Genomic DNA, 26,793 nt, shown 5'->3' on the forward strand with positions numbered 1-26,793 from the left:
GAGTATGACATTGCACGACAACATCTTCTTTCCAGGGACAGTGTCACTCTCTCCCAAGCATATGCCTTTGTGTCAAGAGAGGAATGCAGGAGGGATGTGATGATGAAGAATCTCATTTCTGATCAGTCCGCTATGGTAAGTGCTATGAAATCTAAACGGAATGGCAATGAAAACAAGAAGGAAGACAAAAGGGACTTGGTCTGTGACTACTGTAAGAAGCCTAAGCATACAAGAGATACTTGTTGGAAGCTTCACCCACATCTTGTGCCGACCAGATTGAAGAATAAGGAAATGCGCACATGGCAATTACTAGTGACACTCCGCCCCCCCCCCCCTACTACAGCTGCTTTGGAGTCCGTTGCAGCTGCTGCAGTAAGGGCTGAGCTTGAGAGGTTTGGGTTACTTATGAATCAGAGGAATATAGCTAGTTCCAGTTTAGCCGCAAGCGGACAACAAGGTACAGGTAGCACAAGTGGAGCTCACTCTACCTCCTTTGCCCACACAGGTAGTTCACATGTCACTGCAAACTATGTTTCTGCTTCAGGTAATGAGAGATCTCCTTGGATTATAGACTCTGGAGCCTTTGAGCACATGACCCATTGCTCCACTATTTTCTCCTCTTACCAGCTCTGTTCTAGCAGAGATAGGGTCTCCACAGCTGATGGATCCCATGTTCCTATTGCTGGGAAGGGATCTGTCAAGATTAATGATTCCATTTGTTTACCCTTTGTCCTCCATGTTCCTAGATTGAGCACCAATTTATTATCTGTTAGTAGTTTGACTAAGAACTTGAACTGCTCAGTAATTTTTTTCTCCTAGGCGTTGTATTTTGCAGGATCTGGATTCAAAGGGGACGATTGGGAGTGGTCGTGAAGTGAATGGAATCTACCTCCTAGATGCTCTCCCTCTTCACCAAAGCAATCATATTTGCAAGGACAGTGAGTCAAAATCTGTGGATCAGATTATGCTTTGGCATAATCGTCTGGGTCATTTATCTTTTTCTTCTTTGAGTTGTTTGTTTCCAAAACTGTTTGAGTTTGTGAATCTGTCAAGTTTGAAGTGTGAAGGTTGTGAACTTAGAAAGCATTGTAGACACTCTTTTAAACCTAGTAATAAGAGATGTTCTTCTCCTTTTGATGTTATTCATTCAGATGTATGGGGCCCTTATCATGTTCCCTCTATGGGCGGCTATCGCTATTTTCTCCTATTTGTGGATGATTTCTCTCGACATTCCTGGATTTACCTGATGAAATACCGCGATGAAGTACCATCATTGGTGAGGCAATTCCACCAGATGGTACTAACATAGTTTGGAACGAGAATAAAGATGTTCAAATCTAACAATGCTAGGGAATACTTTAAGAGACATCTTGCCTCATATCTGTTGGAGTATGGTGTTGTCCATCAGAGTAGTTGCTCCTACGGTCCACAATAGAATGGTGTTGCAGAGAGGAAGAACAAACACATTGTTGAGACGGCAAGAAGCATGATGATCACAGCTACAATTCCGGATCATTTTTTGGGTGATGCAGTACTCACGGTATTATATCTGATTAAAAGGGTGCCTTCTCATATACTTGGATTCAGCACTCCGTTCTGCCTTCTTTTTCCTCAGGGGGAGATGTTTCATATTCCTCTAGGAGTGTTTGGGTGTGTCTGCTTTGCGCATATCCTTGGTCCTTACCGTTCGAAGCTTGATCCCAAGGAAAAACATGTGTCTTCCTTGGATATGCAGAGAATCAAAAAGGGTACCGTTGCTATGATCCAGTCTCTGGGAACCGGTATGTTACTATGGACATTACCATTTTTGAATCCACGTGCTTCTTCTCAAGGAATCCTTCTTAGGGGGAGTGTTTTGGGGAAGTAAGTCAGCAATCTATCCCTCTCCCAGTTCCAGTCCCCATGTCTACTCCTGTGCTTGACGACCACCCGATATCACCTACCTTGCCACCTCCTTTGTGTTCCGTCTCACAGCATTGCTCACGGCAGAGACTTCATAAGGCGGTTGATTCCACTACAGTAGAACTCACACCACTTTCTGTCGATCCCTTGGAGACTCCAGATTCGGCTGATATGGATTCAGGTATTCCTCTTGATCCCACTACTATTTCAGTTCCCATTGGTCCTACTAACACTGTTATAGATAACCTTGATCTCCCTATTGCTCTTAAAAAAGGGAAGAGAAAGTGCACAACTCATTGTATTTCACAGTACTTATCCTACAGTCGACTTTCTCCTTCCTACCGTGCTTTTCTCTCTTCTCTTGATTCAGTGTCTATACCCAAGGGTGTTAGTGAGGCTCTCTCCAAACTTGAGTGCAAGACAGCTATGTAGGAAGAGATGGAGGCTTTGATTAAGAATCAGACATGGGAGATTGTGGACCTACCAGAAGGCAAGGAGACAATTGGATGCAGATGGGTTTACACAATAAAGTATAAGGCAGATGGAAGTATAGAGACATTTGCGCCAGTTGCAAAGATGACCTCTGTTCGGATACTCCTTTCTCTTGCTGCCTCATACTCTTGGCCCATGTTTCAACTGGATGTGAAGAATGCTTTCCTAAATGGGGATCTGCAAGAAGAGGTGTATATGGATCTTCCAGCTGGTTTTTATGATAATGCTGAAAAGGGAAAGGTATGTGTAGAGAAGATGGGCCGAATGGCCCATAGACTGTCATTTCATGTTATGTTATGTTTCTCTCTGTTGTGGGCCTTATTCTGGGCCCATACTCTGTAATATTCTGTTTTTTGTATTTTCCTGCTCACTCAAGAGCCTCTCTCTAACACTCATTGCCGCCAGCTCTCTCTTCTCTTCTTCTCCTGTTTGTTCATTTTCTGGTTTGCATCTAATCTCAAACAGTTCCATACATCAAGTGGGCTGTTTTTCAACTTGGTATCAAAGCGGGCCATTGCTTGGCGTGTCCCTCATGTGGTTCTAGTTCAGCCAACTACATGAGGAGGTTCTAGGGCTGAAAGTTTACAGTCATCCGCCTGGTTCTAGGAGGTCATTGGAGGGTGCCCAAGTTTCTATACACTTGGAGAAGGGTTCGGTGACCAGGAAGAACCAGAGAGCAAGTTGTTTGGCCTGATTTGAAATCAGAGAAAAGGACTTTCGAAGTTATCTTAGAGAACAAGTGTTCGGCCTGGTTTATAGTTCAAACCAGAGACTCTCTTGCTGTAAGTCTTTTCTCAGTTCTTTGCTGAGTTATTTTTTTTGTTATTTGGGAGGACTGTTAAAGCATTCAAAACACCTCCATTCGGCGCACTGTTGCTGGACTGATTTCTGGGTTATTCTGGAAGTGTGGTTTGGCTGTTATTGGGCTTCCAAACTGCCAAAAAAACTGATCTAAATTGAGTGGTACAAGCCTCTACTTTAGTTCAGCTGCTTCTTGGACTTAGACAAAGTGTTCTTGAAGTGATTTCTGCTTGTTAACAGTGAAGTGTTGACTGTTGCATACATAGTGTTTGTAAAAAGTCCTCTTAGGTACTGTGGACTGTTTTCTTTGTTCTCCTTGGAAAATTATTGTTGGGAACCAAGAATACATATTGTTTGGAGGCCTACTGATTGTTACTTGAAGGCTGAATCAGAGTTTCTCCTCTTTGAAAGTGCTGCCACCGAACATGGTTCTCACGGCTGTCAGTTCTGAACTGAGTTTGTGTGTTGTTGTGTTTGCTATTGTTTCAACTCAATCTAAGTTCTTTGAAATCAGATCACTTTTAAAGGCCTGCCGAAACCCTAATTGAAGTTGTTACATAATGGACTTCTCAGAAATTGAGAACAAGAGCACTGCTGAATATGGACATAATTTGGGAACTACAACTAATTCCTTGTTGGCTGTAACTACAGTTAAATTGGATGGAACCAATTATTTGGCCTGGTCACAATCCGTAAAAATTCATATTTGTAGTAGAGGAAAGTGGGGGTTTATCTCTGGAAGCAAGAAAGCTCCCCCAGAGGAGGATCCCTCTTATGAGAAATGGGTGCAGGAGAATTACACAGTGATTGGGTGGCTTGTGAACTCAATGCAGCCACAGATTAGCCAACATTACTTGTGGATGAACTCGGCTAAAGAAATCTGGGATAGTGTTGCAGAAACTTACTCCCAGAAGTTGAATGTTGCCAGAGCTTACAAACTGAGAAGTGATGTGAAGAATCTAAGACAGGGGGAGAAGTCACTTGCAGTATACTTCTCAGCCCTAAAATCTATATGGCAAGAGATTGATTTGATAGAGGCCGTGACATGGGATACCCCTAAGGATGCGGAAACATATAGGAAATTGGTTGAAAGGAACAGGGTCTTTGAGTTCTTGACAGGGCTGAATTCTGAAAATATCTCAGTTCTTGGGAGATAAGAATCCCATCCTTGGATCGAGCCACTTCTATGCCAAGAAAATATCTCAATTCCCCCAAATCTTTAATCTCAAACTCTGTATGGAGAAAAGATTTTAGATCTTGAATTCCTGAGGCATCATTACCCGTCACTACAATATCATCTACATACACAATGAGGTATACTGCTAGAGGTCCACTCTTCTTCACAAAAAGGGTATGATCGGACTGTGTCTGCACATAACCAAAGTTAACAAGTGCTGTTCTAAATCTCTCAAACCATGCTCTAGGGGACTGTTTTAGTCCATAAAGAGATTTCTTCAGCCTGCATACCTTCCCTTTTATATTAGTTCCATACATCCCTAGAGGAAGAGACATGTAAACCTCCTCACGTAATTCATCATTCAGAAATGCATTCTTCACATCCAATTGATAAAGGGGCTAGTCAAAGTGAGCAGCTAAAGATAGAAGAACCCTCACAGATGTCATCTTGGCAACAGGTGCAAAAGTCTCTAAATAATCAATCCCATATGTCTGTGTATAGCCTTTTGCAACCAGCCTGGCCTTGTACCTTTCAATGGTACCATCAGCTTTGTATTTGATAGTAAAGACCCACTTGCAACCAACAGGATCCTTCCCTTCAGGCAAATCCATCACTTCCCATGTGTCATTCTTGTGTAGGGCATCTATTTCAGATTTCATAGCATCCTTCCATTCTGGAATCTTAAGAGCTTCTGACACAGACCTGGGAATAGGATGAGAAGCAACAGAAGAGAGATAGGCAAAATATGAAGGTGAAAGCAAACTGTAAGAAAGGTGCTTGGAAATGCAATGTGCAATGCACTTCCGTTTTCCTTTTCTAGCAGCAATGGGAATATCAAGGTCAGGGAATGATGAATCCAAAGGTGCAGAACCAGTACCTGTTGTCTCTTCTATGACTGGAGGTGTAGGAGGCTCATGTGTTGTAGGAGAAACAACCTGCACATTTCTGGATCTTTGGCTTTGATACACCTTGGGATTGAGGACAGGACGAGGAGGTAGGGTACCAGGACAAGGAGAATGGAACGACTGATCCAACCTTGATTCATTTGAGGGAGAGGCAAACACATCAAGGGACTCAACAGGGACAGGAAGAGGAAGAGCAAACACCTGTATCAAATTCTCCCCCTGTGGACAATGTCTTTCTGGAGAGGAACCATAAAAAGGGGAAGACTCATCAAAGGTGACATCCATTGAGACATACCGATTGCCAGACTTTGGATCAAAATAGCAATAACCCTTCTGTTTGGGGGAATAATCAAGGAAGATACACTTTTGGGCTTTGGGTTGAAATTTATGCCTTTGGACATTTGGAACATATTCATAACAGGTGCAGCCAAAGACACGAATAGGAATAGGAAAAAGATCTTTGTCCGGATGAAGAAGAGTGAAGGGAGATTTAAAACCCAAAACCCTGGATGGTATGCGGTTTATGATATAGGTAGCAGTAAGAACAACATCACCCCAAAACCTGGTAGGAACATGTGAGGCAAATAAGATACTTCTTGCAACCTCAACAATATGCCTGTTTTTCCTCTCAGCAACCCCATTCTGTTCTGGGTCCTAGCACATGAGCTTTGATGAATAACCCCCATGTCAGAAAGATAGCAGGATAGGTTTTTCTCAAAGTATTCTTTTGCATTGTCTGATCTGAAGATTTTAATCCTAGTATCAAATTGGGTTAGAACAAATTCATGGAATTGTTTTACAAGTCTTGGGACTTCATCACGGGATTTCATCAGGAATATCCAAGTGAATCGTGAAAAGTCATCAATCGGTATTGCTGAATAGGCCTTTTCACAAACACAGTGTGGGCAATAGAGACAACCCCACTGTCAAAGAAGAGAAAAGACCCCAAAAACTGTTCATACAACCCTCTAAAAACAGCCGAACAAGAGTAACAATACACAGCCTTGTTACAAGGATGTTTCGGCAGATTTTAACAGTCCAAGAAGAAGAGAAAAACAGCCTAGAAATTTCTGGGTTAAACCAGATTTAATGGAGTTGAAGGTAGTACAAAACAGCTAGGATTTTCGAACACTTCAACAGTCCAAACACAGTCGAAGGTAATGCAAAACAGAACTAGAAAACTGAGCACAACTTACAGTTCGAGCTTCAGCAGTCCAAACACAGTCGAGCTTCAAAAACAGAACCGAGCTGTTCCCCTTTCCCTTTTTTTCTTCTTCTCTGATTCTTCTTGGTCACTGTACCCCTTCTCCAAGAAATTCTAGTCTTGGGCTTGTCCAATGACCTCCAAGAATCAGGCAATACGTGACTAAGCCTCCAGCCCTAGGACGTTCAAGTTCAGATATGCTCTGATACCCGGAAGGAAAGTACAGCTCTATTGGTTTCAAATCTGGTCCAGTTTCGATGCAAGAACGATCTTGGAAAATACAGTTTTTCTAAAACTGGGAATATGATACCCGGAAGGAAAAAGAAAATTTTTGAAATTTCGCCTAACCATCTAGCATGGTCCGGCCATCCATATGATGGATTCCCCTTCCTTCAATAAAGGCACACAAAGCCACTTGTGTAGTTAACTTTGTGCATTCAGGAGGTGGAAGGTGAACAAAACAAGCACAACCAAAAACCTTGATCATAGATAGATCTGGAGGTTTGTGGAAGAGAGATTGAAAAGGAGAATGAAAAAAACTGAAGAGAGGAGAGCTTGAGAGTTCGACAATGATGGTCTAAAAATGAGTGTTTCGAACCTAACCTCTCTCAGCACCCTAACACTATTTTATTAAGATAGGTTTGAATAATTACAAGGAGGCCCTCAGTTGGACAAGAATTTACAAAGAACTTAATATAGACAGGATGGGCCCAGAATAAGGCCCATTACAGAAAAACATAAATAACAAGAAAGAATAAACAGCCTATGGGCCATCCGGCCCATCTTCTCTACACTCCCCCTCAAGTTGAGCATAGATTTCAATCATGCCAAGCTTGCTGGTATCATGCTGAAGTTTTGCCTTGGGAATGCCTTTGGTGAGAAAATCTGCCAACTGTCCTTCAGATGTGATGAAAGGAAAACACACTTCACCCAAAGAAACCTTTTCCCTAATGAAGTGTCGATCAACTTCAATATGCTTGGTTCTATCATGTTGCACTAGGTTGTGAGCAATGTTGATGGCAGCCTGATTATCACAGTACAACATCATTGGCTTGTCATATTCAACCCCAAGTTCTCCCATCAATGATTTCAGACATAATGATTCAAAAACTCCATGTGCCAAGGCCCTGTATTCAGCTTCAGCAAAAGACCAAACAACAACCAATTGTTTCTTGCTTCTCCGAGAAACAACATTACCAGCCACCAAGCTGCAATACCCAGAAGTAGATCTTCTGTCATCAATGTTTCCGGCCTAGTCAGCATTGGTGTAAGCTTCAAATTTCATATGACCATGCTTGGCAAACAGAATACCCTTTCCTGAGGAGCCCTTCAAAAAACATAGGATTCTCTCTGCTGCTGCCATATGAGTGTCTCGGGGAGCATGCATGAATTGGCTAATGCAACTGACTGCATATGCAATATCTGGCCGAGTCATGCATAGATACAAAGGTTTCCCAAGAAGTCTTCGAAAGATTCCTTTGTCTTCTAACAATGTCCCTTCTGAGGCTGAGAGTTTATGACTAATATCAATAGGAGTAGCAACTGGTCTAGCACCCATCTTCCCTGTTTCAAAGAGCAAGTCAAGAACATACTTCCTTTGGGAGATAAGAATCCCATCCTTGGATCGAGCCACTTCTATGCCAAGAAAGTATCTCAATTCCCCCAAAGCTTTAATCTCAAACTCTGTATGGTGAAAATATTTTAGCTCATGAATTCCTGAAACATCATTACCAGTCACTACAATATCATCTACATACACAATGAGGTATACTACCAAAGGTCCACTCCTCTTCACAAAAAGAGTATGATCGGACTGTGTCTGCACATAACCAAAGTTAACAAGTGTTGTTCTAAATCTCTCAAACCATGCTCTAGGGGACTGTTTTAGTTCATAAAGAGATTTCTTTAGCCTACATACCTTCTCTTTCATATCAGTTCCATACATCCATGGAGGAAGAAACATATAAACCTCCTCATGTAATTCACCATTCAGAAATGAATTCTTCACATCCAATTGATAAAGGGGCCAGTCAAAGTGAGCAGCGAAAGATAGAAGAACCCATACAGATGTCATCTTGGCAACAGGTGCAAAGGTCTCCAAATAATCAATCCCATATGTCTGTGTATAGCTTTTTGCAACCAGCCTGGCCTTGTACCTTTCAATGGTGCCATCAGCTCGGTATTTGATAGTAAAGACCCACTTGCAACCGACTAGATCCTTCCCTTCAGGCAAATCCACCACTTCCCATGTGTCATTCTTGTTTAGGGCATCGATTTCAGATCTCATAGCATCCCTCCATTCTGGAATCTTAAGAGCTTCTAACACAGACCTGGGAATAGGGTTAGAAGCAACAGAAGAGAGACAGGCAAAGTATGAAGGTGAAAGCAAGCTGTAAGAAAGGTGCTTGGAAATGTAGTGTGCAGTGCACTTCCGTTTTCCTTTCCTAACAGCAATGGGAATATCAAGGTCAGGGAAGGATGACTCCAAAGGTGCTAAAATAGTACCTCTTGTCTCTTCTGTGACTGGAAGTGTATGAGGCTCATGTACTGTAGGAGAAACAACCTGTACATTTCTGGATCTTTGCCTTTGATACACCTTGGGATTGAGGATAGGACGAGGAGGTAAAGAGGGAAGAACACTGGGACTGGGAGAATGGAATGACTGATCCACCCTTGAAACATTTGAAGGAGAAGCAGACACATCCAGAGACTCAACAGGGATAGGAAGAGGAAGAGCAAACACCTGTGACAGATCCTCCCCCTGTGGACAATGTCCTTCTGGAGAGGAACCATAAAAGGGGGAAAACTCATCAAAGGTGACATCCATTGAGACATACCGAGTGCTAGTCTTTGGATCAAAACAACGATAACCCTTCTGTGTGGGGGAATAATCAAGGAAGATACACTTTTGGGCTTTGGGTTCAAATTTATGCCTTTGGACACTTGGAACATGTACATAACAGGTGCAGCCAAAGACACGAATAGGAACAAGAAAAAAGGTCCTTGTCCGGATGAAGGAGATTGAAGGGAGACTTAAACCCCAAAACCCTGGATGGCATACAGTTTATAAGGTAGGTAGCAATAAGAACAGCATCACCCTAAAACCTTGTAGGAACATGTGAGGCAAATAAGATACTTCTTGCAACTTCAACAATATGCCTATTTTTCCTCTCAGCAACCCCATTCTATTATGGGGTCCTAGCATATGAGCTTTGATGAATAACCCCCATGTCAGAGAGATAGCAAGATAGGTTCTTCTCAAAATATTCTTTTTCATTGTCAGATCTGAAGATTTTAATCCTGGAATCAAATTGGGTTAGAACAAATTCATGGAATTGTCTTACAAGTCTTGGAACTTCATCACAGGATTTCATCAGAAATATCTAAGTGAACCGAGAAAAGTCATCAATAAACAGGATAAAATATTTGTAGCCACCCATTGAGGGTAAGTGGTAAGGCCCCCACACATCAGAGTGCACAATATTAAAAAGAGAATATCTTTTATTGCTTAAAGGATAATTGTTTCTACAATGCTTTGACAATTCACAAAACTCACAATGAAGATTGGACAAACTAATTCCCTTAAATAGTTCAGGGAATAGATGATTCAAGGCTGAAAAAGACAGATGACCAAAACGACGATGACACAACATAATCCGACCAACAGACTCTGAAGAAACAGATCCGAGAGCAACATTCCCAAGATGATCAGTGCATTGTCCCGGAGTATCAAGTAGGTATATTCCGTTCGCCTCATGGCCACTCCCAATCACCTTCTGAGACTCCAAATCCTAAAAAACACAGTAGGAAGGAAAAAATGTTACACAACAGTCTAGTGACTTGGTTAAACTATTTACAGACAACAAATTTGTATTTAGTTTAGGTACATGAAGGACAAAAGGTAGGAACAAGGAATCCATAGCCTTGATGGTTCCCTTACCAGAGATAGGGGCAAGCAAGTCATATGAAACAAACAAGGTAGAAAGATTGGTCATATGGTCAGAACCACCTGAGTCAATAATCCAAGGGATCTTGAGATTACCTGAAGTGCTAGCATGATTGGCAGAAGCCCTTATACCTGAATGAGAAAATGCAGAAGAAGGATTTCCTAAAGGGTTGGAAAGAGAAGTCACATCACCCAGCTGACTGATCATCTTCCCAAACTTTTCATATTCTGCTCTCATGGCTGCCAACTGTGCAGAAGCAGACATCTCTTCACTATCTGGCCCGGCAGCTACATTTGCACTTCCTGATCTTTTACTATCATGTTTTTTCTGAAACCGAATGGGAACAAGATTAGGATGTAGTTTCCAGCACTTGTCTTTGGTGTGCTTCGACTTCTTGCAGTACTCACATATAACTTCTTTCTTTCCTGTGCCACCAGAAGTTCCAACATTCCCTTTAGATTTAATCCCAATATTGGCAAAGTGATCACTAATATCAGCCCCTTGAACTTGGACAGCCCTTCTGCTCTCTTCATTACTAACCAATGCATAAGCTTGTGACAATGAGACACGCTCCTTGGAAAGAATATTCTGTTTTGTGATATCATATTCTGGGTTTAGTCCAGTTAAGAAATCAAAAACCTTGTTCCTTTCAACCAATTTTCTGTAGGTTTCAGCATCATTGGTGGTGTCCCAAGTTACAGCTTCTATTAGGTCAATCTCTTGCCATAGGGACTTCAGGGTTGAGAAATATACAGCAAGAGGCTTCTCTCCTTGCCTTAAATTCTTTACATCACTTCTCAATTTATATGCTCGGGCCACATTAAGTTTTTGGGAATAGGTTTCTGCAACACTATCCCAAATTTCCTTTGCTGAATTCATCCATAGGTAGTGTTGGCTAATTTGTAGCTGCATTGAGTTCACAAGCCACCAAATGACAGTGTAATTTTCTTACATCCACTTCTCGTAGAATGGATCATCTGCTGGGGAAGCCTTCTTACTCCCGGAAATGAACCCCCACTTTCCTCTACTACATACATAAATCTTTACTGATTGTGACAATGCCAGATAATTAGTTCCATCTAGTTTCACTGTGGTCACAGTCAATAAGAAATCACTTGGAGTCCCCTGAACCAGTCCATATTCAGCACCACTTTTGTTTTCAAACTCTGAGGAGTACATCATGTAAACACTTCAAATATGATTTCAGATGACTTCTACAAGTATACTGAACTGAGTTTAACCGACCAAAAGAAGGCAATACATTGAGTTCAGCCGACCACAAGATGGCAATACACCGAGTTCAGCCTTCAAGAAGTAATCAGAAACTTCTAGGCACTGAGCACTCAGCCGAAGTACCTTTACAAATCTGGACTTCAAGGTAACCACCAAAAAAATAACCAAGAAGAGTAAATACCAATTAGTATTGCTGAAAAAGCCTTTCTACAAACACAGTGTGGGCAATAGAGACAACCCCACTGTCAAAAAAGAAAAAAGGCCTCAAAAACAGTTCGTACAGCCCCCCAAAAACAGCCAAATATAAGTAACAATCCACAGCCTTGTTACAAGGATGTTTCGGCAGTTTTGACAGTCCAAGGAGTCCAAACACAGCCCAGAAATCTCTGGGTTAGACCAGATTCAATGGCAGCCGAAGATAGTACAGAACAACCAGAAATCTTTGGACACTTTAACAGTCAAAACACAGCCGAAAGTAGTACAGAACAACCAGATTTTTCGAACACTTTAACAGTCCAAACACAGCAGAAAGTAGTACAGAACAACCAGAAATTTTCGGACACTTCAACAGTCCAAACACATCAGAAAATAACCCAAAAATCTGAGCACAACTTACAGTTTAGAGCTTCAAACCAGAATCGAGTTGTTCCCCTTCCTTTTTTTTTTCTCTGATTCTTCCTGGTCACCGAACCACTTCTCCAAGAGATTCTAGTCTTGGGCACTTCCAATGACCTCCAAGAATCAGGTAACACGAGCCTAAGCTTCCAGCCCTAAAATATTGAAGTTCAGGCCTGCTCTGATACCATGAAGAAAACTAAAGAGAGGAGAGCTTGAGAGTTCGGCAATGAGGGTCTGAGAATGAGGGTTTCAAACCTAACCTCTCTCAGCACCCTAACACTATTTTATTAAGATAGGTTTGAATAATTACAAGGAGGCCTTTAGTTGGGCAAGAATTTACAAAGAACTTAATATAGACAGGATGGGCCCAGAATAAGGCCCATTACAAAAAAACATAAATAACAAGAAAGAATAAACAGCCTATGGGCCATTCGGCCCATCTTCTCTACAGAGAAGAATTGTTTAAAATAGAAAAAGAAAGACGATTTATGAGATACACAGCAGTGTTGGCCGCCTCCACCCAAAATGAAGAGGGTACATGAGAATCTTGTAGAAGTGTATTGACTACACTCAAAATATGCCCATTCTTTCTTTCTGCAACCCCATTTTGTTGTAGGGTGCCTAAATAGGATTTCTGGGATTGAGTTCCATATTGTTTCAAGTAAGTTTGGAAATCCCCATCAAAATACTCTCCCCCTGAATCCGATCGTAGCACACATATCCGAGCATCAAATTGGGTAGTAACCACGGTTTAAAATGTCGATGTCGATGGAAATATTGCTTACCAAAATATAGGACATATGTCGAAAATGTCAGAAATGTCGAGGGGAAATATTGTAAAAATTAGAGACATTGTGGAAATATGCAATGATATTTTGTAAAATGATAAAAAAAAGCATTAATACATATTTCAAGACTATTATCTTATTCCCAACAATTATATAAAGCTAAGAAACTAAGATCAATAACAAATTAGTAAATGACAATTTACTCATTTATTATGCATTTTGATGTTTTTACAAGGTTATCCGATATTTTTTTTTCTTATTTTTATTTCTGATTTATTAAAAATTCTAATATATTTATTTCACATTATTAAATAGAAATACATTTATTCTGATTTTTTAAATATTAAAGCTATAATACATTATGTTTTATTATAAATTTAATAAACTGATTCTCCATTTTGTTGCATTAAGATTATGATGAATTCTGATTTCTTATAAAACTTAATGAATTTATTATGAATTTTAATACTAAATTTATAATAAATTATGATTTAGTATAAAATTTAAAAATTTTATTCTGATCTTTTATATTAAATGTAGAATATGACTTATTATAAAATTTAATAAACATTTTCTGGTTTTAATAAATATTTTAAAAATACTAACTAGTTAATATTTTATTACTTGAAAAATATTTTATGTTTTATATTATAAAGTAATTAATTTATCCTTTTGTTTTTATTTTTTGTTAATTCTTTTTTATAAATGTTTTATAAAAATACTAACTAGTTAACATTTTCTGATTTTTATTTTTGTTTTCTAATGAACATTGTAATTTTATCTCAAATATTAATTTTCTTATTATTTATTCATTTTAGTGACTTTTGTAGTGAGAGTCTACATTATTGTTGTAGACCTTCATGTACTGTAATAAGAGTGAAATAAAGATTCTATTTATGAGTTTTCATTTATGAGGCCTATAATATTACAATAGACCCTCTTGCATTGTAACACGTTTATATAATGGTGTTTTAAAGATTCCATTTTAGGGCTTGCTATTGTGATGGTCTATAGGCTTCCATAGATCATCAGGGACTATACCAAGTCTTTAAAGTTTAAATAAACGTAAGTTAAGGCTGAGGTTTCAATTTCATTCGAATGAACTTCAGCTTCCTCAAATGTCGAAGAGACGCAGAGTGTATCTACAACCAGTGGAGCAGCAAACCAGCACTCAATGAAGCCATTCAAGAAAAAAATAGAAGATGATGAAGAGTATTCTCTTTCTCGACCTTGAGTTCACACCTTCTGCTGCCCTCTCTCTCTTTCTTCTTTTTTCCTAGGTTTTTCATGGTTATTCACCGTGAGAGAGAAATAGGGTTATTGCATATATGAATCAAGATGAGAGAAATTTCTTCAAAGTTTCATAGGCTGAACGTCCTACTTCCAAGAAAAAGATATTTCAGCGCATGACCACTCTTGTGCTTGGTTAGATCCTGAAGTTGTACTCCAGCTTTAGGTACACAAGCTAAAACGTAAAACCCTCTTCTTTTTTTTATGAAAAAACCCTCGTCTTTTTCCCCTTTAATGTCTCTTTTTGTTTAATATGAGATGTTTGTAGTTCAAATATATGCTAAGTTGTCGACATATACTTGGAAATATTTCGATATATTATATATTTTTTTGTTTTTTGGAATGATATTGTCGACATTTACTGAAATGGTCGAAATATTGACCGACATATTGTATTTTTTTTTAATTCATGTAAAATTTATGTCACTAGGTCTTGACACCGACATATGTTGGGTGACATTTCCGACATTTCACGACATTTTAAACCATAGTAGTAACATAACCATGAAAGTACTAAAATACAGAGTAAACTTCAGATTTCTTTCGAAGAAAATAAAGCCAAGTGAAACAAGTGCAGTCATCAATAAAGGTTAGAAAGTACTTATAACCCAGCTGTGAAACAACAGGAGACGACCAAACATCATTATGTATTAAGTAAAAAGGGACTTGTAGCATGCTTAGAGAGAAATGAAAAAGGTAAAATATGAGTCTTACATAAACCACATGTAATGCAATCTTTATTAACATTCTTAAAAGAAATAGCAGAAATAGGTAAACTACCAGAAACACATAACTTATCAAGTTTCTTAGAAAACGGATGGCCAAGGCATTTATGCCACAAATGCGAATTATTATTACAATTAAAGGACTCAAAACTAGAAGTAGTAGAAATCAAACAAGAAGTAGAAACGAGTGCAGCCTTATTCTTCTCAAACTCCAAAGCAAATAGTTGTCCTAGTCTATGCCCCTTCCCCTTCACCTCCCCAATTTGTCGATCCTATCTCAAATAGCCATCAAAAGTGAATGAGACAATGTTACCTTCCTCTACAAGTTGGCCAACTACAATCAAATTGGTAGTGAGCTTGGGTACAAATAAAGTTTTAGATAAATGAAATGGAGATGACCTAGAAGTAGATAAATACAAATCATCACATCCAAGTATATCTAATTTCTCACCATTAGCAATGACAATGTGTTAATTGGGAAGATGGAGTTTGGGATACAGACCAAGTGTGGCCCCTGTCATATGGTTAGAGGCTCCTAGGTCAATATGAAAGAATGGTAGGATCCATCTAATGGACGCCAAGAAGGGTGCGGAATGGGTGGGCGAATTTCAAAAAAATTTCCTACCTTCTTCCAACTGGGAATCATATTCCCTAAATTTAGAATACATTATTCAAGGATTCTACTTGAACCATAATCAAACCAGATCTGAACCAAAAGGAAACAGGAAAGATTATACCTGATCCGGAGAAACAATATCTCCCAAAGTTGGTGTTCACACCCAAAGAAGAAACCAAGATCCGCTCCTGCTGAAGATGACACAGTTGTGGATGGAACGGAACCAGCAGGGTGCGTCCTACACACTGGATTCTTCGCAAGAATCCTCTGGAAACCTTGAACACCGAATCTTTTGGTCTTTCTTGCAAGACTGTTGTCAAGAATTGATTTCTTGACTTCCTATTGCTGCAAAGATCCAATCTTCCAATAGGGAGTGGCGGTAACTGGACGAGGAGAAATCCAGGGACGAAGAGGGTAGAACTGTCTCTTCCCACTGGAGGTGTCTCTTGCATACAAAACCCTTAGTTCGAAATCTGATATTTCTCTTAGGGTTTTTCTCCTTTTTCTTCTTGATTAAGAAACCTCCCAATATTTTTTGGAGTTATCCCAATCCAAATCAGTATTTGGATAGGGGATAATCTTAATCCTATCTGCAGATTAAGTTAGTTAACTCCTGATCTTATCAGGAAGTTACCAGATTCAAATCTAATTTGAATTTGGTCTCTTAGAGTGGATAAGGTTAAAGGCCCAATCCTTTTACTAACATTAATCTCAGATTCGCCCCGTGAACAGGTGATCATATCAGCCCAGTTCGAAATGGGCTTTTGGCCCATTAAGTGTTCAGTGTTTAACCAGTTTCCAATCTGCTGCCCAGTTGGGCTTCTTTGTATGGCGTGGGACCCAAGCATTGATCTACACACCAGCCACATGGGTTCGGCCCAACCTTTATTACAAGGCCCAGCCGAATTCACTGAAAGACTCAGTGACCCCCTTGAGCCCATCACATGGACCCTATGGGCCCAACACTTACATTAAGTGGTCCCTGGGCCAAGCCATCTTATAAAAACCCAGGGACTGTGGGCAGGTGCAAGATTAGCCCATCAGGTATTATCCTAAATGGTCTTACACTTAACCTCTCAGCCCTTAATAATCAAGCATTGCCCGACATGAGAAGACCTCTCTCTCGGCTGCAAGGAACAGTGCTGCACCCTCCACTCACATGGATCCCGGGAATTAAAACCTTTTGCAAATTTTTTGAAACCGTACATATACAATATATATATATATATATATATATATATATATATATATATATATATATATATTAATTTTGCAAAACGAAATTTCAACGATTGAAATCAACTGCCGGCAGTTTGGTTTCCATCAGAGAGAGTGCATTCCCGATCATTACCATTATCCGACAAAGGGGCTGATCCTGTCACTATGACCACTCACTCAGATGAATTCTCAGACTGCCCCAACATGTCCAGGTTTTGACCCCCACTAAGGATCTCACTGATTGACACATCAAAGACAGCCCGATACGACACCTAGTGATGTGTCATAATCAAGTCTAGGGGTTAGGTGTAACTTTCCAATTTTGCCCATCTGTCTCCAAGGTCTAGGGCAATACTGAAAATCTGGTCTGGTTCAAGGGTTCAAGCAATCCCATACTGCATGTGCCTTGGGTCTTACCCTGATGGCCGAAACAAGCCATCCCAACACTTGGCGGCACATCAGTATTAGCCTTGGCAAGATAAATCTCCCCAGACTTATCCAATGGCTGTGAACATTTAAAACTAACACAAGTTTCTATAAGTGTCCAGTTTTAGGGTCTTACACAGAATTATACCAAACAACAAGAATCAAACATGCACTTTAATTTATTTCCACTAAATAACAAAAGTACATCAAATCCGATTGAAGCTAAGGGCATACAAGACTGTCTAACACAATATACCAAAGGTGATTTGGTGAGGGACAATAGGTCGGTGACTTACCAGACAGACCAATAGCAGAGAAGGTTGAGGAGATGACCGAGGACATGAGCTGTCGAATTCGTTCTTCAGACATGCCACCAAAAGTGTCATTTTGACCAGCCATTGAAGTAATGGAGGATGCAGCATCTGATCCATCTATGGCAGTCTAATAGGCCTTGTAGCTTCCTTTCTTCTAATTTGATCCACCAATTTTCTAAGGCCAAGTAGGACATTCAGTAATGATATGGCCAAACTGCTTACAATAACTGCATGTATTCCTTTTCTTGCAATGGGAAACAATGTGCCCAAACTCCTTACACTCATAGCACTGTACTTTAGAGAAGTCCTTCCCCTTCAGTTTTGTTGCCAAGAAGACAGTATTAATGTTGGAACCTTTTCTCCCATCTAGAGTAGTCTGTTTAGCAAATCTAGTTTCATCTCTCAGAATTTCCCCAAGAATAGTATCCAAGTCAGGAGTGTTCCTCGGCTTAGGATATTATATCTGACAACTTCAAATTCAAGCCCGAAATGCATAATCTTCTATCAAAGTGTTCCTTCATATACTTCACACAACATTTTGACGGATCCTTTCCCATGTATACTAACTCATACTCTGCCCAAAGATTAATAAACCCTGCTTAATATTCTTGGACCTTCCTTTCTCCTTGATAGTATGAGAAGATGTCAACCTCTATCTGATACTGTCTAGAGGTGTTTGATTGCTGATATACTTTCTCAAGATACTCATACATCTCATAGGCAGTCATGTATCCTCTCATAGGGGTTGCAATGCCTGTTTCAACTGATCCTAGGATCCATGATGCGATTTTCGCGTTATCAATTTTCCACTGATTAAGACCCTTAATATCTGAATCATCAGGTTGAGCTACTAATCCATCCAGATATCCCCAAAGACCTTTTGCCTCAACACGAAATTGAAAATTAAACTTCCATAGTGCATAGTTCGTACCATTAACCTTAATAGGGAGAACCTCCATCCTTTCTAATGCTATTGAATCACAAGAGACAGAAAACCACACTTCTAAGCAAAGGATAGGGCTCAAATCAAAAGAAAGAAAGAGGCCCCTTTCAACTGATGTCCAGAAAAGGAAACCGTAAAGGTCTGCCGAACTCAGAAGTGGATCAAAACCCTCCTAAATCAAATCCGCTCCCATCCAAACCAATTAGAATCAGTAGATCTGCTCTAGGCGACACTAGATCTAAAATTTCAGCCTCATCTAATGTCTCTACAAAGAGATCCAACAAAAAAGAGAAATCTGATGGCGCAACAGTCCAGAAAAGTTGTCTGTAGAGTTCTGATCAAAGGCTGCCTCAGAGGAGGGATTCAAGGGCACTCGAGAGCCTCCCAAATACTGTTAGGGAGTACTCTAGATAGCATAAAAGAAAAGGGTTGAAAAAGGGTTAAATGCAGATCAGATCGTGACCTGCTCTAATACCATGTCAAAGTCAGATCGGAAAGATAGAGAGAGAGAGAGAGAGAGAGAGAGAACGCTGCAGATTGGTAGGTGTCTCACATAGTGACTGTCGACACCCTAAAAGAGATTTATATTAAAAAAAGTAAAAGGACAAATCTGCCCTAAGTGTACAAAGAAAGAGTGCATAAAATAGATATACAACAAAAGTAAAAGTACAAAAATAGCCCTGCTGCTAGATCTTCTCATTGTCTCTACATTTCCAGCAGGGAGAATTCAAATCATCTCTACCGTTGACTGAAAGTTTCAACTCTCTCTCTCTCTCCTATCTATCTATCTATCTCTCTATCTACTTAAGTTTTTAGCAATACAATTAAGCTCAAAATTTGCCAAGTGGTAATGTTGTCTTCTATTATTGTTGAAAGTTTCAGGAAGAAAGAAAAGTTAAGAGCACGTACAAATTCACTAACGAGTACATCAGGTGTAGACTCCCCAATCACATCACCTTGGTATCCATCTGCTGAAAGTTCTATGTTTGCCTGAAATTAACAATGTCATCTAGTAAGTAATTTCTATTTATCTGTTAATTTTCAGCATTATGACAAATAGCTTAACTTTGCATTCTCCATATCTATATCTATATATAGAATGGCAGAACAGGACTCATCTAGCTGACCCCATATAGTTGGGATGTATAATTGGTAAACCAGTAAAAGACCATTGGACAAAGAAAATAATACAGAGAACAAGGGAAAATGAAGAAGAGAACTATAAAATAGAAGTTAATACAAACATGTCAGTCAACAACCTTTTAACTCAAGTTTTCAGCTGTACAATGAAGCCCAAAATTTGTCCAGTGATGTTCTCTATCACTATTGGAAGTTTTAAGTGTAGAGAACACTGATGTGGGTCCCACTGCAGTGGTTCCCACTGTGTTTGTAGGACAGCATGTGTAGTTATTTGTTTCAGTTATAGTAGTGTCAGTTTGAGTCAGTTTGTTAATTCAGTTGTTATTTATTTCAGCTTTTATTTACTTTATTTATTATATAAGTACTAAGGGCAGATGTGTCCTTTCCATTGTGTACTAAACATAACCTATAAATAATAAGAAAGTGGCGGCGGCAGAGAGTTGGTAATCAGAGCCTATCTAGGGCTTCTCATGTGTGTCTAGTCCAGCCGACCACATGAGGACTAGCCAGGGCTGAAAGCTTTGAAGAAGTATTCGGTGGCTGAATCTTGGAGATTACCAGGAGAGGTTCGCAGTAGTTGAAGACTTGCCGCGGCTTGCAGAGAGTTGGTAATCAGGAAGAAGCAGCGAAGGTTAGGGTTCAGGTAACCCTAGAAGATAGTAAACCGAAGTACATAGGTTTTTTTTTTTTTATTATTGAGTTTCAGAGACTGCAATCAGTCGAGATGGGTTGGATTTGTCTAGAAGGAGGGACCAAACTGTGTTCAAGTTTGTTTCTAGGGTTTGACTTGCCGAACTGTGTTTAAGTTTGTTTCTAGGGTTTGACTGTTGGGCCGAACCCACCCCCCCTCTCAGAGGTGATTAGTTTTAGGGTTTCATATTGCCCTACGACAAGTCTCACTTGTGCGGACTGCTTGGAGAGTGCAGCTGCACACTTATTTCAGACCTACAGTTGAAACCCTAATTTTGCTCTCGCAGCAGTGGACCCCACAGTAGTGATTTCAGAAAAATAGCATCTTAGATTGACAGGCTGCCTGGTACTGTGCATGCCGATTGATTTCAGATCAGATTTGAGTTGATTTCTTGCATATACTGTGATAGGCGATTGATTTCAGATCAGATTTGGGTTGTTTTCATATCAGATTTCGGATCAGATCAGATCAGATTTCAAATCAGTTTTGTGTTGGTTTCAGATCAGATTTCAGACCTGCTTGTTTTACTCTATCTTCTGGTACAGTGGCTCTAACAGTTTGTAGCCATTGATTCTTGATCAAAGATGGAGTTTAAGGGTCAGGGAGAAAGTAGTTTTGGAAACAACAATTTTGGTGGTGTATTTGAAACCGGGTTTCAGATTACAACTATGAGATTTGATGGGTCAAATTACTTGGAGTGGGCTCAATCAGCCATGATGGCTATTGGAGGAAGGGGTAAACCGGGTTACCTCTTGGGAGATGTGAAAAAACCTTCCAAGGAGGACCCAACATAAACCAAGTGGGTTCAAGAGAACTATTTGGTTATGGCATGGCTGTGTAATTCTATGCAGCTACATATCAGCCGAAATTTCTTGTGGGCAAAGACAGCCACATGTTCCTAAGCTTGATACTAACCTGCTTTCAATTAGTAGTATTACCAAACACATGAACTGTTCAGTAACATTTTTCCCTGACCGATGTGTTTTTCAGGATTGGGAGATGAGGAAGGTGATTGGGACTGGCCGTGAAACGAACGGGATTTATTTGCTTGGAGAGAGTTCTCATCGGGAGGAGTCAGTGGATAAGAAGTCTTTTGTTTCCCAGTCTGTGAGTTTGGTTATGCTTTGGCATAACCGATTAGGTCATTTGTCTTTTAAGTCTTTGAAAAGTCTGTTTCCTGCTTTATTAGAATCTGTTGAGTTATCAAAGTTGAGGTGTGAGAGTAGTGAGTTTGCCAAACATTGTAGAACCTCTTATTTTTTAAGTAATAAAAGGAGTAATTCCTCTTTTGATATTGTGCATACTGATGTTTGGGGGCCATATCATATCTCTTCGATGGGTGGGTACAGATATTTTCTACTATTTGTTGATGACCATACCCGCTTTTCTTCAGTCTATCTTATGAGTTCTCGGGATGAGGTTCCTGCTCTGACCCAAAACTTCCATCAAATGGTCCTCACTCAGTTTGGGACCAAAATCAAAGTCCTTAGATCTGATAATGCAAAGGAATACTTTGCTCAGCCATTGACCTCCTACCTTCTTAGCCATGGAGTTATTCACCAAAGCAATTGCCCTTATACACCACAGCAGAACGATGTTGCTGAAAGGAAGAATAGGCATATCTTGGAGGTAGCTAGAAGCATTATGTTTACCTCCAATGTACCTATTCGCTTCTGGGGTGATGCTATCCTCACGGCAGTTTATCTCATTAATCAAGTTCCTTCCCGGGTTCTTGATATGAAAACCCCCTTTTCTCTTCTATACCCAAACGAGGAGTTGTTCATTGTTCCCCTTAAAACCTTTGGTTGTACCTATTTCGTTCAGCTTCTCGGGCCTCATCATTCCAAGTTTGAACCTAAGGCCTCCAAATGCATTTTCCTTGGTCATGCACAAACTCAAAAGGGTTATTGCTGCTATGATCCGGTTTCAGGGAAATGGTTTGTCTCCATGGATGTCACCTTCTTTGAGGAGACACCCTATTATCCTAGGGTTTCTCCTCAGGGGGAGAGCAGTGAGAGTGGAGCTGTTTTGAGTTTCTTTCCTCAGGGGGAGAGCAGTGAGAGTGGAAGTGGGGCTGTTTTGAGTGGGGCTATTCCTTTACCTATTCCACTGGATGATGAAGGCTGTAGTGGTGAGGGTGGTCAAAGGGAGCCGGAGTTGAGAGTCTATCACAGGCAATGCAGACAGGTTGATCCTAGTCATCGGCAGTCCCGGCCAACTCTAGTTCCTTCTACGGCTCCAAATCCAAAGCCTACTGAGATACCTCTCACTGTTTCCACTTCCTCTCTTGTGAATGACCTTGATCTCCCTATTGTCATTCGCAAAGGGAAACGACATTGCACCACTTCTACAACTCACAGCATCTCACAGTTCTTATCCTATGATTGTCTGTCTCCATCTTATCGGTCCTATCTCACTTCCATTGCCGATGTCCCTATTCCAAGAACAGTGCAAGAAGCCTTATCAGTTCCAGAATGGAAAGATGCAATGCAAGTTGAAATGGATGCCCTGTTGAAGAATAATACTTGGGCACTGGTTGACCCACCAAAAGGAAAGAAACCGGTGGGATGCAGATGGGTGTTCACCGTGAAGCATAATGCTGATGGCTCTATTGAAAGGTACAAAGCCCGGCTGGTTGCAAAGGGGTTCACTTAGACTTATGGTATAGACTACTTGAAGACCTTTGCCCTAGTAGCCAAGATGACCACCATCCGAGTTCTATTATCCCTTGCAGCAAATCATTCTTGGCCCTTGTTTCAGATGGATGTTAAAAATGCCTTTCTGAATGGAGACTTACAGGAAGAGGTTTACATGCAGTTGCCTCCTGGATTCTATGATACAAAGATAGGTAAGAAAGTTTGCCGACTAAACAGGCATTGTATGGTTTGAAGCAATCACCTAGAGCCTGGTTTGATAGGTTCAGATTAGCCCTTGGAAAGTTTGGTTATGTACAGGCCCAGTTAGATCATACACTATTCATCAAGAGGGTGGAATCCTCTCTGACACTACTTGCTGAAAGAAGGGTAGGATCCAACTAATGGACGCCATAAAGATTGCGGAATGGGTGGGCGAATTTCAAAAAATTTCCTACCTTCTCCCAACTGGGAATCATATTCCCTATGTTTAGAAAACAATATTCAAGGATCCTACTTGAACCATAATAAAACCAGATCTGTACCAAAAGATAAATGGGAGGAATATACCTGATCCGGAGAAGCAATATCTCCCAAAGTTGGTGTTCACGCCCAAAGAATGCTCCAAGATCCGTTCCTGCTGAAGATGACACAGCTGTGGATGGAACAGAACCAGCAGGGTGCGTCCTACACACTGGATCCTTCAAAAGAATCCTCTGGAAACACTAAACACTGAATTCTTTTCAGTCTTTCTTGCAAGACTGATGTCAAGAACAGATTTCTTGACTTTCTTTTCTGCAAAGATCTAATCTTGCAATGGCAGATGGCGGCGGCAGGAGGAGATCACCAAAACGAAAAAGGCTGAACTGCTTTTTTTTTCTTTTTCTGGAGAGTATGAGATCTGATCTGAATTCGCAAGAACCTTTCTTGCGATTTTTCTTGGTTCGAAATCTCCTCCTTTCTTCTTGATTAAGAAACCGCCTTATTAGGAGTTATCCCAATCCAAATCAGTATTTGGATAGGGGATAATCTTAATCCTTTCTGCAGATAGAGTTAGCTTACTCCTGATCTTATCAGGAGGTTACCAGATTCAAATCTAATTTGAATTTGGTCTCTAAGAGTGGATAAGGCTAAAGGCCCAATCCCTTTACTAACTTTAATCTCAAATTCGCACCAAGGATGGGTGATCATATCAGCCCACCTCGAAATGGGCTTCTGGCACATTAAGTGTTCAGTGTCTAATTACTTTCCAATCTGCTGCCCAGTTGGGCTTCTTTGTATGGCGTGGGACCCAAGCATTGATCTACACACCAGCCACATGGGTTCGGCCCAGCCTCTAAAACAAGGCCCAGCTGAATTCACTGAAAAACTCAATGAACCCCTTGAGTCCATCATATGGACCCTATGGGCCCAACACTTACATTAAGTGGTCCCTGGGCCAAGCCATCTTATAAAAACCCAGGGACTGTGGGCAGGTGCAAGATTAGCCCATCAGGTATTATCCTCAATGGTCTTACACTTAACCTCTCAGCCCTTAATGATCAAGCACTGCCCGACAAGAGAGGACCTCTCCCTCGGCTGCAAGGAACAGTGCCGCACTCTCCTCTCACATGGATCCCGGGAATTAAAACCATTTGCAAACAATTCGAAACCGTACATATATATATAAATATATTAATTTTGCAAAACAAAATTCCAACGATTGAAATCAACTGCCGGCAATTTGGTTTCCATCAGAGAGAGTGCATTCCCGATCATTACCCTTTGTCCGACAAAGTGGCTGATTCTGTCACTATGATCACCCACTCAGATGAATTTTCAAACTGCCCCAACATACCCAGTTTTTGATCCCCGCTAAGGATCTCACTGATTGGCATATCAAAGGCAGCCTGATCCAACACCTAGTGAAATGTCATAATCGAGTCTAGGGGTCAGGTGTAACTTTCCAGTTTTGCCCATCTATCTCCAAGGTCCAGGGCAATACTGGAAATCTGGTCCGGTCCAAGGATTCAAGTAATCCCATACTGCATGTGCCTCGGGTCTTACCCTGGTGGCTGAGACAGGCCATCCCAACACTTGGTGGCACACCAGCATGAGCCTTGGCAGGATAAATCTCCCCAGACTTATCCAACGGCTGTGAACATTTAAAACTAACACGAGTCTCTATAAATGTCCAGTTTTAGGGTTTTACACAGAATTAAACCAAACAACATGAATCAAACATGCACTTTATTTATTTCCACTAAATAACAAAAGTACATCAAATCAGATTGAAGCTAAGGGCATACAAAACTGTCTAACACTTGCAGTATATGTTGATGATATTGTGGTGACAGGAAATGACAATCATGAGATTGAGTCCCTCAAACAGCTTCTTCATCAAGAGTTTGAGGTGAAAGATCTTGGTGCACTACGGTACTTTTTGGGTATTAAGGTTGCTAGATCCAAACAGGGGATTTTTATATCTTAGAGAAAATATGTTCTAGATCTGTTGGCGGAAACTGGAAAGTTGGGGGTTAAGCCGGCTGACACACCCATCGAACAAAATCACAAGATTAGTGCAGAGGGCGGGAAGCCTCTTGAAGACAAAGCTATGTTCCAACGGTTGGTTGGAAAGCTCCTATATCTCTGCCTCACTCGGCCGGATATCAACTATGCAGTTAGTGTTGTTAGCCAGTACATGCACTCCCCTAGAACTTCTCATCTTCTTGCTACAGAGAGAATATTAGCATACTTGAAGAAATGTCCGGGTAGAGGTATATTGCTCAAGAACAATAATCACATGAGGGTGGAAGTCTATACAGATGCCGATTGGGCTGGGAGTGTTGATGACAGAAGGTCTACCTCTGGATATTGTGCCCTTGTGGGAGGTAACCTTGTTTCTTGGAGGAGTAAGAAGCAGAGTGTTGTTTCCCGCTCCAGTGCTGAAGCGGAATACAGGTCAATGGCTAATGGAGTAGCTGAAATCTAATGGCTGAGGTCACTACTTGAAGAGTTGGGTATTGACTATGAAAAGCCCTTAATGTTGTATTGTGATAATCAGGCAGCAGCCCACAACCCAGTGCAGCATGACAGAACTAAACATATCAAAGTTGATCAACATTTTGTGCGAAAAAGGGTCACATCACAAGAAGTGTGTCTTCCGTACATCACATCTAATATGCAGCTCGCGGATATCCTCACCAAGGCTGTACCAAGGAAGAAGTTAGAGACAGACCTATCCAAGTTAGGAATGATAGATATCTACTCCCAACTTGAGGGGGAGTGTAGAGAACACTGATGTGGGCCCCACTGCAGTGGTCCCCACTGTGTTCGTAGGACAGCATGTGTAGTTATTTGTTTCAGTTATAGTAGTGTCAATATAAGTCAGTTTGTTAATTCAGTTGTTATTTATTTCAGCTTTATTTACTTTATTTATTATGTAAGTACTAAGGGCAGATGTGTCCTTTCTATTGTGTACTAAACATAACCTATAAATAATAAGAAAGTGGCGGCGACAGATCTGTTATAATCTGTTCCTCCTTTCAACCACTTGTATTCTCCTGTTTCTCTTCTATTCTCTCTTCTTTCTCTCACTTTTCTTCTATTTTGTAAACCTAAAACCTATTAGGATTCAAGACTGATTACAGTCTTGATCTTCTACTGTAAGAAAAGACAGAAAAATCTCATTATAAGGATAGTTTTATGAGCTTATTTTGGAAATCCATGAAGATTGTCTAATACATGTCAA

The 26,793-nt window shown here is 40.5% G+C and overlaps 1 protein-coding gene across 10 annotated transcripts in view; it reads right to left on the reverse strand.

Moving 5' to 3' along the window:
* LOC148878611 (putative triglyceride lipase) overlaps positions 1 to 26,793 on the reverse strand; it is a 198,070-nt gene that overhangs the window by 58,197 nt on the left and 113,080 nt on the right. For all 10 annotated transcript variants that reach the window (XM_088957316.1, XM_088957290.1, XM_088957305.1 and 7 more), the window contains one exon: positions 19,509 to 19,589. In XM_088957316.1, the coding sequence (XP_088813442.1) occupies positions 19,509 to 19,589 (81 nt within the window). The remainder of the gene's footprint in view (positions 1 to 19,508; positions 19,590 to 26,793) is intronic.

The sequence above is a fragment of the Nelumbo lutea genome, chromosome 1, assembly GCF_056320005.1.
Source record: "Nelumbo lutea isolate HS-2025 chromosome 1, American lotus-T2T, whole genome shotgun sequence".
In the NCBI taxonomy this organism is placed as follows: domain Eukaryota; kingdom Viridiplantae; phylum Streptophyta; class Magnoliopsida; order Proteales; family Nelumbonaceae; genus Nelumbo; species Nelumbo lutea.